Below are 19,415 nucleotides of genomic sequence, written 5' to 3' on the forward strand. Positions count from 1 at the left end.
ATTGAAGATTAAAGATGTGTGTCTGTCAACAGTAAGATGTAACGCAAGAGTAATGCCTGCTGTGATGATTAACGTAATGTGTCAACTTTGCTCAACCATGAATCTCAGTGGTTTGACAGTTAAGTAATGATGCAGTCATCCTCCATTTTGTGATCTGTGTGGTCATCCTCCTTTTTTACATACTGCCAATTTTCACATAACTTCCTAGACTTTGAAACCTAATTGTGTATAACTGAGGAGTGGGTGTTTGTTTATATATATGAACCCAGCTGTAAAATTACGTGTTCAGAGAGTTTTCACAATACGACATTTTAATAAATAGCCAAATAATGTATATTTGAAATATGTTTTACTTGGACAAAATTCAAGAAGCCTCATATTTTAGAAACACAGTGACAGTGGTGGTAGTATTTCTGCTGGATGATTTAATCTATGAAACATGAGACAACTCAGGGCAGAAACCGTGCATGTTTACCATTTGGTAACGGTGAAATGGAAACAAATTTATCTCCAACAGCATGTTGCCTATTTTTAACAGAAGTCATGCAGTAAAGAACCTCTGTGAAAGTAACGAAGGCAATCAGTGTGAGAAGACCTTCCACCAGATTCCAGCTCTTACTGTGCTGAATAGAAACCCTCCAGAAGCAAATCCTTTTGAATGCTGTGAGTGTCTAAAATGTTTTATGGATCACTCATCACATAACCATCAGACCAGACCTCAAACTGGATGCAACTCCTGTCAGTGTAAGGAACATGGAAAAGCCTACAGTTGTGCCTCTCACATACCCACTCCTATGAGAACTCTTAGTGGAAAGAAACCCAGTAAATGCAAGGCATATGAGAAGGACATCATTTCTGTCTCAACCCCTAAGAATCCTGTGACTATACTCACTGGTGAGAAACACTGTGAGTGTAAGGAACATGGGAAAGATTTCTGTAGATTCTCATCCTTTTGGACACACGTGAGAGGTCATAGTCATGAAAGTAGTGAATGTTGTAAAACCAATAACCGTCCTTCATCTCTCGTTTTACATAAGAAATCTCATGACAGAGATAGGTGTTATAAATGTAAGAAATGTGGGAAAGCCTTTACTGATGCCTCATCTCTCACTCAACATGTAAGAACTCACTGTGGAGAGAGGGCTTATGAATGTAAGGAATGTGGGAAAGCCTTTAGTCAGACCTCAGACCTCACTAAACATATGAGAACTCACAATGGAGAAAGGCCTTATGAATGTAAAGAATGTGGGAAAGCCTTTAGTTCTTCCTCATACCTCACTACCCATAGAAGAACTCACAGTGGAGAGAGGCCCTATGAATGCAAGGAATGTGGGAAATCCTTCAGTCAGTCATCACACCTCACTACACATACAAAAACTCATAACGGACAGAGGCCTTATGAATGTAAACAATGTGGGAAAGCCTTTAGTTTTTCCTCATCCCTCACTCAACATATAAGAACTCACAGTGGAGAGAAGCCTTATAAATGTAAAGAATGTGAGAAAGCCTTTACTTGTTCCTCTCATCTCACTCAACATATAAGAACTCACAGCGGAGAGAGGCCTTATGAATGTAAGGAATGTGGCAAAGTATTTCGTTATTCGTCAGCCCTTGCTGTGCATAAAAGAACTCACAGTGGAGAGAAACCTTACGAATGTAAGGAATGTGGGAAAGCTTTCAGTCGTTCCTCATCCCTTACTGTACATATAAGAACTCACAGTGGAGAGAAGCCTTACGAATGTAAAGAATGTGGGAAATTCTTCAGACAAGCTTCAGACCTCAGCACGCATAGAAGAATTCACAGTGGAGAGAGGCCTTATGAGTGTAAGGTATGTGGGAAAGCCTTCAGTCAGTCACCACACCTCACTATACATATAAAAACTCACAATGGGCAGAGGCCTTATGAATGTAAGGAATGTGGGAAAGCCTTTAGTTGTGCCTCATCCCTCACCCTACATACAAGAATTCACAGTGGAGTGAAACCTTATAAATGTAAGGAGTGTGGGAAAGCCTTTAGGTATTCCTCAAACCTCGCTTCACATGTAAAATCTCACAGTGGAGAGAAGCCTTATGAGTGTAAGGAATGTGGGAAAGTCTTTAGTTATTCATCTGGCTTCACTACACATAAAAGAACTCACAGTGGGGAGATGCCTTATGAGTGTAAAGAATGTGGGAAAGTCTTTAGGCAAGTCTCAAACCTCACTACACATATGCGAATTCACAGTGGAGAGAGGCCTTATGAATGTAGGGAATGTGGCAAAACCTTTAGGTGTTCTTCACACCTTACTGCACATAGAAGAACGCACAGTGGAGAGGTCTTGTGAATTTAAAGAATGTGGGAAAGTCTAGTCGTTCCTAACACCTCGCTTTTCATAGAAGAAATCACAGTAGAGAGATAAGTCAAAAGTGGGGTGTTTTATCCCTGCTGCTATAACTTCAAAGAGCAAATTTTTGAAAGCCTACAATTAAAGTAAGAAAGCAATACTAACTCAAAGAATAGGTCATTAGAGCTACTTTGTGCCTTTGGGAGAAATGACAGTTTCATTGTATTTGCGGAGTTGTTCTCATCAGAGTTTGTTACTTTTTTAGTACAAGCTGAATTTTACCTTTCTGAAAGTCTTTGGGTATTATAAATAAACCTGCAAGGAGTAGCCTTGAGCAAATGTGTTTTTATGTTTTTTAATGTTTTTATTGGTATTTTGTATACAATAAAATATCTTGTACATGGTTTATGAGTATTTTTATATATAATATATTTAGTCATGTCTTTTAAATGTATTTTACCTTTTATAATTAGTAGGTTCTCATAGGGCAATACTTTGAGATTGTATAGTATTTTGTTTTTCATCGTACTTTGACCAACTTTTAGTATGTACTAGTAATCATTATCTATGATTATTGTGACTGTGGTGTTTACAACATGGTGTTTTTTGATCCAGTCATTTCTTCTATGCTTATTAGTTAGAATTCTGAAAGAAAAAAACTTTTCTTTCTCTTCCCGTTATTTATTAAATTGTTTAAAGCAGTACTGACAGTCCCCAAATTACAAATGAGTTCCTTTCCTATGTTTGTGTTTACATTGAATTTGTTTATTAAGTCAGAACAATTAGGTACAGTTCATATCTAAAGTCAGTTAGTCAAATGTTTGTCTTAGTATACAGTGTGGTAGTGTACCTTTCTATACATAAAATCATTAAAGAAACTTCTAGATGCTCTAAAACAACTTTAACTTAATAATACGGTAATAATATCTTGATGTGTGTTTTTAAGTAGTTCTCGTTTGTTATTAGGAACCTTTGCGGATTCTTTGGATTCCCTCTTGCTCTACCCTTCCCAGCCCCAACTTTGGGAGGCAGGAGTGCTGCTTGAATGGGTACTGAGCATGCATATGATCACCATGAGGTGGGATGGGTGGGGAGGATAGGTAAGCACTGAGCATGGACCCTGCCCCTGTGTGGCTCCTCATGTGATGTCACAGGGCTGTCAGCTTTTGCCTGGCTCCAAGCTTTAAGACCGAGCAGCAGGCAAATGCGCATCCAGTGAGCAGAGGATATGTGGCTTGAATTCCTGTTCGAGGGATTATTAATTTTTAGTAGCTTTTACAGGGTGTAGTTCATGAATATGGGTTGTACATAAGTTGTATGTACGTAAGTTCGTAACCTGGGGATTGCCTGTATAGGATAATCCATGTTGCTTTATTTTATTTTTTGCTCAGATTGTCCCAAATTTGGTTATGAGGTGCTCTGTTGAGTAGGTTCCTGTATTTTTTTCCGCATGTCCCGATTATAATCTGTGATTACTTTCTGCCAGTGTTCAAGGCTCATCTTTGGTTTTTTTTTTTGTACTTTTGGTGAAAGTTTACAGTTCAAGTTAGTTTCTCATACAAAGATTTATACACATATCATTATCTGATCCTACTTGCAATCCCTATAATGTGACAGCACACTCCACCTTTCCACCCTGCATTTCCTGTATCCATTCAACCAGTTCCTATCCATTTCTGCCTTCTCATCCTGCCTTTGGACAGGAGCTGCCCATTTAGTCTTGTGTATCTTTTTGATCTAAGAAGCACACTTTTCATGAGTGTTATTTTATGTTTTATAGTCCAGCCTAATCTTTGTCTGAAGAGTTGGTTTTGGAAATGGTTTTAATTCTGTGTTAACAGAGTCTGGGGGCCATGTCTTCTGGGATTCCTCTAGTCTTGGACCATTAAGTCTGGTCTTTTTATGTGAATTTGAGCTTTGCACCCCGTGTTTCTCCTGCTTTGTCAGGGACTCTCTGTTGTGGTCCGTGTCAGAGTGGTCACTGGTGGTAGACAGGCACCATCTAGCTCTTCTGGTCTCAGGCTGATGGAGTCTTTGGTTTATGTGGCCATTTTGTACCTTGGGTAACATTTTCCCTGTATCTTTGGTGTTCTCCAGGGTTATCTAAAATCTGTCCTTTCCTGCCCAAGCCCTGGAACCAGATTTTTCTTCAAGAAATTCTGGTTCTTTTTATTAGAAATGGATGTTTAGAAACAAACATCTGGCTACTCGGTATTCTTATTACTACCGGGCCCTCCAGGTGGAAAGAGCTACAAAATATATTTTTGTGAGTATACTCATGAGACATATTTATGTTTATTTTTACATGTATCTTTATACATTTCAAAAACCATAAGATGGTACACATATCTCTGATTCCAGTGCAACACCACAGGGTTCAATTTAGCCTCTTTGCCTTTCTCTGTTACTCCTTTCTCTAATAGTAATACTGCTGCCTCTCATTGTGCACAATACTTTATTTGCTGAGTCTTAGAATATATATAAAGTCATTTCAGAATTGCTGTGAGGTGATGAGCCACCTTGCAGAAAGCAGTTTGACCTTTGTTCGAGGTTCTTGAGAGTTGGACTGCATGTGAGGCTGAGTGAGGGCAGGTAGAATCAGAGGGACCACCTGGTGGCCTGATGCTAACCTCTTGAGGCATAATAAAGGTATTTCATGCAGGACTGGCCAATAAAAGCGCCAATGTCAGAACCTTAAGGGAGCTTGATGGATGGTGAGAAACATCGATCGATGCGGAGGGTAGCACATTCTGGAGACGTGGCAGCTCTGCACTGGGACTCTCCCAGAGCTTGCCCCATGCGTCTCTTCGTCTTTTTTTGTTGTATTTAATCCATTATCATAAGCCTGGCCTTTTTGTGATATCTGTGAGTCATCCAAGTGAATTATTGAACCGAAGGGAAGCTCAGCAGTGTGGGGGCTGAGTGCCCTTGATCTTTTGGCTGGTATTCTCAGGGAGTTAAAGGGAACCTCCAGACTTCTAGCCAGCAAATCAGCAGTTCAGAGTTGTTCAGACTTCCAAACCTGCAGCTGGAGTCTGCCTCTTGGCTGTGTGAAGAATGGTACCCTTTTAACTTGTGAGGTCTGGCCTAGCCCCAGGTGGCTGGAATCAGAGGGAGAATCCTGTGTGAGTGGCTTTTGTCAAAACTAAACAAAGACAGGAATCTGAGATTTCTACATGATGCGGTTGGCCTGTGAAGTAGGATTTCTTGGTCTCCTTGGCATAGATGGTAAGCAGGTGAAGCCATTAAGCTCCATCTGACCCTAAAACTGATGTCTCAACTACTGTATTACATGATTGGTGGAATTTTAATGACAGAAAATGGTTTGACCCAGGCTGATGTGTGTGCCCCTCATGCCTGTACACAGTGAGGACTCAAGAACTAACTGTTAATGAGTGAGTGGATGAATAAATGAATACATTTAGAGGCAATCAGACAGGGACTTCCTCAGTTTCCTGTCTATTCTTAAGTTTCTGCTCCTACACCCACACACAACTCCATATTCTGCATCTTAGTGAAAAATTTGTCCCTCTTCATAAACTCTGCCCCCTCCCTTCTTTTCTGATGATCACACCATCAATCATTTATTCTCTGTCCATCATCTTCAATATCTCCTGTCTCCTGTGTGTCCTTAGTATCAAATCTCTCCAACCTCATTGAATCCTCTTCTAGCTGTTTTTCAGCTCTTTTCACAATCTTCATGTTTACATTTCTTTGGAAATGTGCTACAGCCACCCATATTCTTGGCTTCAACCACAAACCAGATTAACTCCCACATGTCCATACTTCCAGCAGAATTCTCTTCCCTAGGCGTAAGCCCCAAATAGCCTATAATCACTATAGTAGGCTCCAAAGAGTTTATCTTGTCATAGTCGTATCCTTTAGCCGCTTCACTACTTCCAACCGAATGTTTTTAAATTCAGCATCTAATTGTATCTCTCTTTTGCTTAACCTATATTTGCACCTCACCTGTTTAAAATGCATTTCCTTCTCTGTCTCTTTAATTTTACATCAAGACTTGTCTGTAAGGCCACCACTTCTAGGGACCTTCTGTCATTACCCCAACTGCCCTTTCTCTGTACTATCCTGGTACTCCTGTTTGACCCATGGTATAGCACTGGTTATGCTATCTCTCTCCCTGTATAGAGAGCTTCTTGAAGTAGAGTCTATGCTTGATTGTCTCTGCTTCTCTCTCTGTGTGTCACACCAAAGGCCCTCAAATGCTTGAAGCAAAGAATGGATGGGTGAACTAATGACTTATCACACATCGGGTTCATCTTGTATCACCAGCACAAAGAACAGGTCCTATCATAGACCATGCAGCCTTAATGAATGTGGAATGGGTGAAAATAAAAAGATAATGATGAAATGGAATTTTCCAATGACTGGTGTCTTAGTCACCTAGTGCTGCTGTAACAGATACCACAAGTGGATGGCTTTAACTAAGAGAAGTTTATTCTCTCTCAGTTAAGTAGGCAACAAGTCCAAATTCAGGGTGTCAGCTCCAGGGAAAGGCTTTCTCTCCCTTGGCTCTGGAGGAAGGTCTTTGTAATGCATTAGTCATCCATTGACCTGGGAGCATCTCCGTGTAGGAACCTCAGGTCCAAAGGATGTGTCCCGCTTCCGGCATGGGTTCTTGGTGGTATGAGTCCCCTTGTCTTTCGCTTCTGTCTTCTATATCTCAAAAGAGATTGGCTCAAGACACTAATCTTGTAGACCTCATTGATATAACTGCTGCTAATCAATCTTACTACATCATAGTGATAGGATTTACAACACATAGGGAAATCACATTAGATGATAAAATGGTAGACAATTATACAATCATAAAAGGGAAACATGACCTAGCCCAGTTGACAGATATTTCTAGAGGACACAAATCAATCCATGACAACTGGTAACTGGAATGAAAGAAGAGTGGTCCTGCAGGTAACGTCTAGAGGTCTTTCTCCGAAATAGAATGTGTCTTTTTTGTTTTCTTTCTTACACGTGGTGCCCTCATCCACACCACAATTCCAGGTAAAGAGAATTTTGGAAGACGGTGGTGGGATCCTTAGTGCTTATCTTGGCTGAATCTTGTCCAGTGACTGACGTTTTATAAAAGCAAATAATTAAAAATGATAGGGCCTCTTGTTCTTTAAATATTACATTCTTAACGTGACTTCTTATCTAAAAATCTCCCCCATCAAACCTCTGTTCTGTCTCTTGGGTACACAAAAAATAAATGTAATACTTTTGCCATATGGAACTCCTAAGTATTCTGACATATCCTCCAGGTCTTATACTTTCTAGGCTAAATATCCTCATTTCTGTACCTGTGAATGTTTGGCATTCTGCACCCTCAGTTTTTTCTTTACACTTTTGTGGACAGTGTCCTTGGTGGATTAAAGCCAATATTCAAGATAAGGATATGCTCATTAAGTAATACAGTCAAACTAGTCCTGGTTTTCAGAACAGCTTAGTTCTGTGGAATCAGACCAAGCTCATTATGATCTACAGTGATGCTGAATTCATAACCAAATGGAATATCTTACATATTATAGTGTTTTTAATTTAAAAAGTAAAAATAAAATTGAACAGAGTCCCTAAGAATAACTCATTCACAATATATTTGGTATCTGAAAGTAGGACAATCAGGAGTGCCCTGAGAAGGCAGAGACGGAAAAACTGCATGACTGTAGGTTTTATCAAGGAATAGATATGGGTCAGGCTCAACGGAGGTGAGCAGATGTTTTGGAGAGTCATCGATTTCATAGAGTACTTCTGGATGACCACAAGTCCATGGAGTTGTCTGAAGTGGAACGGAGTGGAAATTCCCCAGTAATGAGGTCAGTGGAATTAGATACCAAAATAGTTGATAAAAATCCATGCAGACGCTGAAGCCCCCAGAAGTGATGAAGAATTTAGGACACAGTAAGGAGGGGCCAGCTTCAAAAGCGATGAGTCAGTCTAGTAAATGCCTGGGCGGTGGACAGATAACAGTCATGAAGAGAAGCTGGTATAGACAGAAGGCAGTAAAAGGAACAAGAGATTTTACATGAGAGTGGAGGAAGGTCAGCCCCCAAATGGTACTAGGAATTGAGGACAATTCTGATCTTACTCTTGGAATCAGAGCTACAAAATGTTGGATAGATTTTTTAAAATAGAGAAACAACCTGGAGAAAGGACACTTTTTCACACAAAGTAGATTGTCCACCAAGAAGAGAACGGGGAATTCCTGGAAGAAAGGTTTGTCCACTTCAACCCACCTTTATTTTCCTTACCATGATTTCTTTATCCCCTTTTGCATATCATTCCTTCAAGGGTGTTTTCCAACTTTTATTTAAAAAAAAAAAAATTTTTTTTTTTTTTAGCTCTGCTTTATTCTGCTTGAGTTTTTTTTGTTGTTGTTGTTACCTATCTTTAAGTTTGCAAAATCTACTTTCTGCTGTGCATCCAATGATATTAAACCTTCTACCCCTTCCATTTTTTTAACTCTGGTTAAGTACAGAATTTCTAGCTGGTTGTTTTCAAATCTGCAGTGTCATTGTTTCCAGTTTCTGCCTTTTATCCTCATGGCTATGGAAGTGTAGGTGTTTTACATGTGTGTGTCTGTTTCTGTTTTCTATGCTGGCTCATTCCCTGTGTGCCCTGTGTGCCTAGTAATTTGTTCTGTGATAGACACTGTATTTATTAGGTTTTCTTATTACTCTGAACAGTTTTTAACATACACTAAAGGACAAAACCCGTATGTTTGTTGTAAAAGATCAGTAGGTATCAATATGTTAGATGTTTTATTTAAACACATAATTGAAGATACAAATATCCTTACACAGATTTTTTTTTTTTTTGTGGGGTGGGAGGTTCAGGGGTGCCTATGCCAGTTGTCCAGAGTTGCTACCAATCTCTGAAATCTTAAAACATTCAGAGCTTGAGATTCCCATTTGGATGGCTCATAGCCAGGCTACAAATTCCTTGTGTTATGTTGCTATGGCTCCCACTTTTGGGAAACTTGACCTCCAACCTCTGCCCCTACCTCTGAACATTGTTTCCGTCATTTTATAACTGAGTCAGCCTCATTTTGATAAAGTTCATCTGAAATGCTTGACTTCTGTCTCTCGAATTCCGTATTCTTCTGAATTATGTCCAGCAATTCCTCAATATCTTATTTCCTTAATACTTTTAGGAAGATGTATCTTATTTCACCCAGGTAACTTCAGTGTAACACTTGGTCCAATCTACTGAAAGCAAAAGTCTCATTTATCCATTGAACATATTTACTAAGATTTAGCATATCTTTCTATGTTTTTATCTTTATTGCTCTCTTGATGGATAGAGGGAGAGACAGGGAAATAGATATATGTTGCAATTTAAGAACTGTTGCATACTCAAAGTAATTTAGGCATCTCACAAATATGGTGTAGTTGCACTTAATAAAACAGGATGATTTCCTGGGGACTGTGTGAATACTGCCGGAGAACCATTTTCCTTACCGATAAATCTTAGAAGCTGAGGGACTGTTTACTACAATACTGTAAAATATGTTCCAGGAGGGATTTACAGGTTTTTTAAAAATTTTTATTGTGCTTTAAGTGAAAGTTTACAAATCAACTCAGTCTCATACAAAAAATTATATACACCTTGCTATATACTCCTAATTGCTCTCCCCCTAATGAGACAGCCTGCTTCTTCCCTCCACTCTCTCTTTTCGTATCCATTCCACCAGCTTCTAACCTCCTCTGCCCTCTCATCTCCCCTCCAGATAGGAGATGCCAACATAGTCTCAAGCGTCTACTTGATCCAAGAAGGTCAGTCTTCACCATCTCTTCCTATACCATTGTCCAGTCCAATCCCAGTCTGAATAGTTGGCTTTGGGAATGGTTCCTGTCTTGGACTAACAGAAGGTCTGGGGGACATGACCACCGGTGTCCTTCTAGTCTCAGTCAGACCATTAAGTCTGGTCTTATGAGAATTTGGGGTCTGCATCCCACTGCTCTCCTGCTCCCTCAGGGGATCTCTGTTGTGTTCCCTCTCAGGGCAGTCATTGGTTGTAGCCAGGCACCATCAAGTTCTGATCTCAGGATGATGTAGTTTCTGGTTCATGTGGCCCTTTCTGTCTCTTGGGCTCGTAATTACCTTGGGATTTACAGGTTTTCAGTTCTTCATGCTAGAGAGAGAACCCTGGCCTCACCTTAATTTTCAGTGACAGAAGGCAGTGGTCTCACCCTGCAGCCCTTTGCATTGTTGCATAATCCATTGCCGTTGAGTTGATTCCAACTCATAGCGACCCTCGAGGACAGAGTAGAACTCTCCCATAGAGTTTCCAAGGAGCACCTGGTGGATTCAAACTGCTGACCTCTTGGTTAGCAGGTGTAGCTCTTAACCACTACGCCACCAGGGTTTTGCCACATTGTTGCATAGCGGGGGATTATTATGGAGTTTCCCCATGGGAGAGCTAAGCTCCCTCTAAATCCAGGCTATGTTGAGTCAGTACATTTATGTAAATATGTTTCCAAGACTGTACTCCACTTCTTAGAAGACCATACTGTTTCTGCTTATGTCCCAGCATTGCAGAGAAGGCCTTTGACACAGGGAATGCCCTGTCTTTCTGCAAAGGGTAGTGAGGGAGGGAGACGGGGACAAAGTCAGGTCAACCGCATTGTTCTCATTTGTCTCTCAGAGCATCAGAGCATGCTCCCAATGAAAGATTGACATCGTAGGGATCAAATATCCCTTAAATGTTTATTTAACAGATCTAGTCTTTTTTTTTAGTCTAGAAAAAAAGGAGCCCTGGTGGCACAGATGGTTAAGCTGTCAGTTGCTAGCCTAAAGGTTAGCGATTTGAACCAATCAGTGACTGAGCAGGAGAAAGACCTGGCAATCTGCTTCCATAAGGATTACAGCCAAGAAAACCCTATGGGGAATGTCTCCTCTGTCACCTAGTGTCCCTTTGAGTCAAAATCAACTGGTCAGCCACTAACAACAAAAATCATCTAAAACAGATATGATGACATTATTTGTGGACAAAGGATTTTGAGAATTACATGTCATTATTTTCTCTTGCTCCATAAAAAAAAAAAAAGAGCCCCTAACCAAGGGGTTTAAAACAGTCGTCAACATATATTATCTCATCATTTCTATGGGTAGGAATTCAGGAGTGACTTAGTTGGAGGAAATGATTTGAAGTCTCTGATGAGGAGGATGCTGGCCAGTGCTGCAGTCATCTGAAGACTGGGACTGGAGGATCAGCTTCTGGCTGTTGGCAGGAGACAGCTACTCACCATGTAGGCCTCTCCGTGGGGCTGATTGAGTGTCCTTACAACATGGTGGCTAGCTTCCCCTCAGAGTGAGCAAGGCAAGAGAGAGCACAAAGAAGGCTGCAGTACCTGTCGTGAACTAGCTTGGGAAGCCACATTCTGATGTGTCTGCACAATTGTATTGGTGTCACAGCTGAGCCCCTATTCAACGTGGAAGAGGACTGCATGGGGACACGAACACCAGGAGGTGGCAATCCCTGGGGGCCATCTTGGAAGCTGAATACCACAAGTAGGTGCTGCAAATCTAATGACTTAATGACTGGAATGACATGTAGAAATGGAAAGAGCCTTAGAGTAGATCTTTTGGGGCAACATAATGTGCTGGAAGATCCACAAAAACGTCCTTGGGGAGCAAGCGATTAAAATGTACAAAAACGAGCATTCTTTGCAATGACATCCCACACACTGAGGAAGAGAGCGGATTTCTGTATGAGATATTACCAGTCGGGGCCCTCTGCATCTCAGTTCACCACCATACACTAATGAGAACGGTAAAAACTGGAAAACGGAAGTCACTGGAGAGTCATCAGAACTGTCAGCTCTTGGCACTGAGATTGGGCTTTCCACTGTCAGCCTCTATCAGCGTCTGTGATCATGAATGTTTGCTTTGTCCTCTTGGTCTGGACCACACCCTTGGTTGTCTCCTGTTGATTTAGCCACACTTTAGCCCCTTCTCGTCCCCCAGAATGTTCTTCATCACAGTAAATCCTCCGTCTATTCCTCGGTGTAGGCAGTCCTTAGCAGACAATGGGGTAGCATCATCTCACCTCTCACCCCAGGGCCCGTTTCCAGTTTGTGGACGCCAGGCTCTTCCTTCGTCCCTCATGGGGCCTCTGGAAATCCAAGGGGGCCAGGGTGAAGCCCAGTGTCTTCTCAGGTTCTCTAGCCAGTGCAGACTTTGCACCACTGCTACCAGGGCCCTATTTTACAACAGGGCCAGACTCTGATCATGTTCCCCAAGATTCCCAAGTGGGACAGGTATATAGCCCCTATTTTCTTACTTTTAGGTTTTTTATATTTTTTCTTCCTCTTTTGAAGACACTCCCCTACGTCAGTGATTCTCAACCGGGTGCCGTTTTCCACCTCAGAAGATTATCTAGCAATATCTGGAGGGAGGCATGTGCTAATAACGTCTAGTGTTTTGGCGGCTGAGGATGCCGTTAAACATCCTACCACACATGAATTCATCCTGGGGTACTCAGCCCTAGTGGAAGACAGGGCATGGGGAGAGAAACTGGCTTAATGTGGGACAAAGTCCAGAAAACAAAACAAAACAAAAAATATAAAAATGTCTGTCTTACGTAGCAACTGCCAACGTTTACTTGGTACATGACCTGTGACATTTCTTGTGCTGATGTTTTACCATAGTTGCTCATTTAATCCTCATCACTCTTACGAGGCACATGTTGTCATAGCCTCTTTTTCACGGATGAGGAAATTGAGGCACAGGGAGGGTGAGCATTTTTCTTGGAGTCACCATCTATTAGGGTGGCATCAAGATTTCAACCCAGAAAGGGAAAGATAAGTTCACACTTCAGTGCTGTGCTCCATCGTCCTTGGACACACTCATCCAGCACAGGGCATTTGTGTTGTCACTAGGAGGAAGACTCACTGCAGAGAAGCTCCCTCAGGAATCCCTTCATGTGTTTGTTCTCCAAGCAGTAGATAACGGTGTTCATCACGGGAACATCCATGGTGTACAAGACTGTGACAAACACATCTGCCCAAGAGGCATATGTCGATGTAGAATTGACAAAGACACCCAGGCAGGCTCCTTACAACAAGGAGACAACTGAGAGGTGAGACCCACAGGTAGAAACTGCTTTATACTTCCTGGTCTGGATTGAATTGTATCCCCCCCAAAATAGGTGTTATAAATCCTAACCCGTATGATGGAAGATATAATCCCATTTGGGAGTGAGTTTTCTTTATTATGTTAATGAAGTAGATTAGCGCAAGATGTGTCTTAAGTCAGCCTCTTTTGAGATATAAGAAGGGCAGACCGAGCAAATAACCAAGAAGCAAGCAGAGATGGGGGAACATAGATGCCACACCACATCAAGATCACCAAGGAACTGAGATCAGAAACTAAAAAGAAACAAGGTCCTTACCCCATAGCCCATAGAGAAAGAAAGATATCCCAAGAGCTGGCACCCTGAATTTGGACTTTTAGCCTTCTAAACTGTGAGAAAATAAATTTATGTTTATTAAAACCACCCACTTGTGGTATTTCTGTTGTAGTAACGTTAGAAACCTAAGACAGAATTTGGTACCAGAGAGTAGGGGTCTGCTCTAAAAAATACCTAAAATGTGGAATAGGTTTTGGAATTGGGTAATGGGTGGAGGCTGGAAGAGAATGGCTAAGAGCTCAGCTGCTAACCAAAAGATAAGCAATTCAAATCCACCAGCTGCTCCTTGGAAATCCTATGCGGCAGTTCTACTTTGTTCTGTAGGGTTCCTATAAGTCGGAATTGACTTGATGGCAAATGTGTGTTTTGTTTTTTAATAGTAAAAGCCTAGATTGCCTTGAAGAGATGGTTGGTAGAAGTATGGACATCAAAGGCAATATTGGTGAGTGCTCAAAAAGAAGTGAGGAGAGCCATAGAGAATGTCTCCATCATCTTAGTGAATACGTATAGCTCCATCAATACATATGGTGTTAGACATATAGACAATGATGGTACTTCTGATGAGGTTAAAAAGGCAACGATGAACCTGTGCTTAGACAACAGAGGAAGGTTGAAGCATTTTATGCAGTGGCAAAGAGCTTGTCGTAATTATGTTTAAATGTTTGGTGTAACGTAGAACTCGTAAGTGGTGAACCTGGATATCTGGCTGATGAGATTTGTAAGCAAGATCTTAAAGGGGCCACATGGTTTCTTTTGGCTGCTTATCATAAATACATGAGGAAAGAGACTTAAAAATGAACGGTGCAAAATGAAAACGGAACTTTAAGATTTGGAATTCTTTTTTACACGCTAAGGATATGTGCCCTAAAACTCTCATCAAGGTCTTGGTGACTTCAATCTTTTGCTAAGAAAGATTAATCTTCTGACTGATGGATGTATCCAACTACCTCAGCAGAAAACCCATCAGCTTAGACTGAAAGGGGCAGACACAGAATGAAAAAAGGATAGCTGTCTGCCTTTTGGAATTCTACAGGCAGGAAGGAGTTACATATGTTGTCTTCCAAGAAAAGAGAACAACCGTCCCTGGAGCAGCTGGGAGATCAGCAGAACTGTTGGAAGGAACACTGGAAGCCTGGCTGACTCGATTTCAAAGGGTGGAGCCACAGCCTCCTGTGTTTCAAAGAGTTAGATCTCCACCAAATTGGTTCTGGAATATGGGGCTGCCATTCAGGTGTGGCAAGAGGATTGGCCCACTGCCTAGAGTTGAGAGGGTGGGACCGCCATTCCCAAGGGGTAGGAGATGGTGCCTTCCAGGGCTGGGTGTGCGGGGTCACCACTCAGTAGAGGGGGCTGCCTGAAGCCAAGGGAGCAGAGTTGCCATCCCAGTGGACTTGGAAGGTGGGGCTGAGAACTAGCTCTCAGGAACTCAGAATCCAGAGAGCATGGCCATTAATCTTTTTTAGAGGGGAAGGCCATTGCCCAGATCTCAGAGAGTAGAGGATTATTTTGAATTCTTTAAAACTAATTCAATTTGTTCTACTGGGTTTTGGACTTGCTTGATGTCCATTATCCCTTCTTCCCCTCCAATTTCTCCCGTTTCTAATGAAAATATCTGTCTTGTGCCTGTTCCACCATTATTCTTTGGAACCAGATAGCTCATATTCTAGATTTCACACGTTCACAGATGAAGAACAATTTTAACCCAGAATGGAATATGCCTAAAGTCCCACACATATTTGATTTAGACGATTCAAAAGTTGAGATTTTGGAATTGGAGTTGATTTCAGACCTTTGGGATTGTGTGATGGGTGAATGGGCTTTGCAGGTGGCAAGAACATAAATTTTGGAAGGCCAAAGGGTGAAATGTTATAAATTGAATTGTGTCCCCCCAAAATATGTGTTATAAATCCTAACCTCTATTACCTGTTGTTATAATCCCATTTGGGAGTGGGTTTTCTTGTTACATTAATGAGGCAGTATTAGTGTTGGCTGTGTCTTAAGTCAATCTTTTTTGAGATATAAAAAGAGCAGATTGAGCAAGCAACAAAGCAAGCAAAGATGAGGGAATATAGATGCCACACCACATGAAGATCACCAAGGAATGGAGGAAAAGAAGTTAAGGAGAGACAAGGACGTTCCCCTGGAGCCGACAGAGAGAGAAAGCCTTCCCATAGAGCCTGCACCCTGAATTTGGACTTCTAGCCTCCTAAACTGAGAAAATAAAATTGTTAAAGCTACCCACTTGTGGTGTTTCTGTTACAGCACCTCTAGGTAACTAAGCTCACTTCCTCACTTGAGATGCTCAGTACATAAGATACAGTTTGTGCATGTGTGAAAAGGATCCAGGCAAGAGGAAAAAAACCCCATGATACCTGTCACAATATATAACAACGTTACTGATGAAGGTGTTGCAGTAGGTGAGCTTAAGGACCTCGGGGAGTGCACAGAAATAGCGTGGGGATTCAATAACTGTGCAGAAAGTGGCAACACAGCCAAACTCTATGCAAGGGCCCCCAGCATGCTGATAAGCCATGGGTTCATGATGACTGCGTAGTGCAAGAGGTGACAGATAGCCACAAAGCAGTCATAGGTCAACTCAGTCAGGAGAAGATAGTCTAAAAGTCCAAAAACTGAAAAGGCCCATGCGTGTGATGTAGCCCACATAGGAGACAACTGTTCTCCATCTGGATGTTCAGCAGCATCTTTGGGACGTCAGAAAAGGACAGGTTGGAGAAGAAGAAGTTCATAGGCATGTGGAGATGACAGTCCAAGGGGACAGCCAGGAAGATGAGCAAGTTCCCGCATACAGTGGTCAGGTACATGGACAGGAAGTCCCGGGAAGAGAAATACTGGAAGCGCTGTGTGGTTTCTTGGTTCCACGTCAAGGAAGTGTCTGGAAGGAGAGTCGCAGAATCAACACTAAATTAACCAACAGGCATCTCAGAAATGCCTATAAAATGTACACAATATATTCATGAGATAATACGTTTGCTAATGGCCCCTTCTGTAAGTTATGGGACTCCAAATGGTACCATCTTCTGTGCTGCCACCACTAGCTGAAAAATCTAGACTCTAAACCTAACTTTGCACCCAAAGCAGACCTCATCACTTTGACATCCTTGACATCTGACCAACAAGCCTTCTCAGTCTTAGGAATATTTGCATTATTTTGAAATGCCTATATAGTAATTAAAAAACGTGAGTCTCTGTATAATTTCCATAAGGAATGAGGATTTGAAAAATAGTTTTCCACGTACTTGATAAATTAAAATATATAAAGGAAGAAATTAGTCATCAACCGAATTTACATCCCACAGAGAACATGTCACCAAAATTGTCATTTTGAAATATCAGAAAATGAATTTGCTTTTATTAAAAATGATTTGAAGACACACAAAAAGATGTGTCAGTGAATTGTCTGAAGGTGTTTTGATCTTGATATCAAGGAGCTATAAAAGACAACAGCACAGCAAGTCCAAAAGCAATACAAAAACTAGTGATTAATCTCATTAATTGCATATATGGGAAAACGTAAAACAAAATAGCAATAAAAAAATTCATGAATTTACCAAGCAAAGCAAGTAATATGGCCAGGTAGCATTCAAACCAAGGAAGCATTCAGCATTGCATATTTGTAATTTATTTGTCTAATAGAGCACACACGAGTAGAAAAAAAGCATACAACAAACACCTATGCTCATCTAAAGACTTCACCAAAAGAGTAAAAAGACCACCTACAGACTGGGAAAGAATATTCAGCTATGACATCTCAGACCAGCGCCTGATCTCTAAAATCTACATGATTCTGTCAAAACTCAACCACAAAAAGACAAACAACCCAATCAAGAAGTGGGCAAAGGATATGAACACACATTTCACTGAAGAAGATATTCAGGCAGCCAACAGATACATGAGAAAATGCTCCCGATCATTAGCCATTAGAGAAATGCAAATTAAAACTACGATGAGATTCCATCTCACACCAACTAGACTGGCATTAATCCAAAAAACACAAAATAATAAATGTTGGAGAGGCTGCGGAGAGATTGGAACTCTCATACACTGCTGGTGGGATTGTAAAATGGTACAACCACTTTGGAAATCCATCTGGCGTTATCTTAAACAGTTAGAAATAGAACTACCATACAACCCAGAAATCCCACTCCTCGGAATATACCCTAGAGATACGAGAGCCTTCACACAAACAGATATATGCACACCCATGTTTATTGCAGCTCTGTTTACAATAGCAAAAAGCTGGAAGCAACCTAGATGTCCGTCAGTGGATGAATGGGTAAATAAATTGTGGTATATTCACACAATGGAATACTACGCATCGATAAAGAACAGTGACGAATCTCTGAAACATTTCATAACATGGAGGAATCTGGAAGGCGTTATGCTGAGCGAAATGAGTCAGTTGCAAAAGGACAAATATTGTATAAGACCACTATTATAAGATCTTGAGAAATAGAAAAAACGGAGAACACATACTTATGTGGTTACAAAGGGGGGAGGGAGGGAGGGAGGGAGAGGGCTTTTTATTGATCAATCTGTAGATAAGAACTGCTTTGGGTAAAGGGAAAGACAACACTCAATACAAGGAAGGTCAGCCTAATTGGACTGGATTAAAAGCAAAGAGGTTTCCGGGATAAAATGAAAGCTTCAAAGGTCAGCGGAGCAGGGGCTGGGGTCTGGGGAACTTGGTTTGAGGGGACTTCTAAGTCAATGGGCAAAATAATTCTATTATGAAAACATTCTGCATCCCACTTTGAATTCTGGCGCCTGGGATCCTAAATGCCAACATGTCCTTAGCGGCCATCTAAGATACATCAATTGGTCTCAACCCACCTGGAGCAAAGGCAAAGGAAGAACACCAAGGTCACACGACAACTAAGAACCCAAGAGACAGAAAGGGCCACATGAACCAGAGACCTACATTATCCTGAGACCAGAAGAACTAGTTGGTGACCGGCCACAATCGATGTCTGCCCTGTCAGGGAGCACAACAGACAACTCCTGAGGGAGCAGGAGACCAATGGGATACAGACCCCAAATTCTCATGAAAAGACCACACCTAATGGTATGATTGTGACTAGAGGAATCCCAGAGAGAATGCTCCCCAGAACTTCTGATGGCACAGGACAGGAACCATCCCCGAAGACAAATCATCAGGCATGAAAAGGACTGGTCAGTGGAGGGGAGAGAGATGCTGAAGAAGAGTGAGCTAATTAAATCAGGTGGACACTGGAGAGTGTGTTGGCAACTCTTGACTGGAGGGGGGATGGGAAGATAGAGAGAGAGGGAAGATGGTAAAATTGGCACGAAACAAGAGACTGAAAGGGCTGACTCAATAGGGGGAGAGCAAGTGGGAGAAGGGAGTAAGATGTATGTAAACCTACATGTGACAGACTGATTGGAATGGTAAATGTTCACTTAAAGCTTAATAAAAAAAAAAAAAAAGCATACAAAAACAAAGCTGATGTTAGGTACAATCAGGTAGGTTCCAACTCATAGTGACCATACGTACAACAGAACCAAACACTGTCCGGTCCTGCACCGTCTTCACAACCATTGCTATTCTTGATCCCATCATTGCAGCCACTGTGTCAATCCACCTCGTTAAGAGTCTTCCTCTCCTTCATCTACTTTAACGCATAACGTCC

At 41.4% G+C, this 19,415-nt stretch overlaps 1 protein-coding gene across 1 annotated transcript in view; it reads left to right on the plus strand.

The window, feature by feature from the left end:
* LOC135228862 (zinc finger protein 791-like) overlaps nucleotides 1-17,607 on the plus strand; it is a 35,375-nt gene extending 17,768 nt beyond the window's left edge. Inside the window, exon 6 of the mRNA XM_064277996.1 lies at nucleotides 539-17,607. Within this exon, the coding sequence (XP_064134066.1) occupies nucleotides 539-2,324 (1,786 nt within the window). The 3' untranslated portion in view covers nucleotides 2,325-17,607. The remainder of the gene's footprint in view (nucleotides 1-538) is intronic.
* The last annotated feature ends 1,808 nt before the right edge of the window (nucleotides 17,608-19,415 follow it).

This window comes from Loxodonta africana, chromosome X (genome assembly GCF_030014295.1).
Source record: "Loxodonta africana isolate mLoxAfr1 chromosome X, mLoxAfr1.hap2, whole genome shotgun sequence".
Classification (NCBI taxonomy): Eukaryota; Metazoa; Chordata; class Mammalia; order Proboscidea; family Elephantidae; genus Loxodonta; species Loxodonta africana.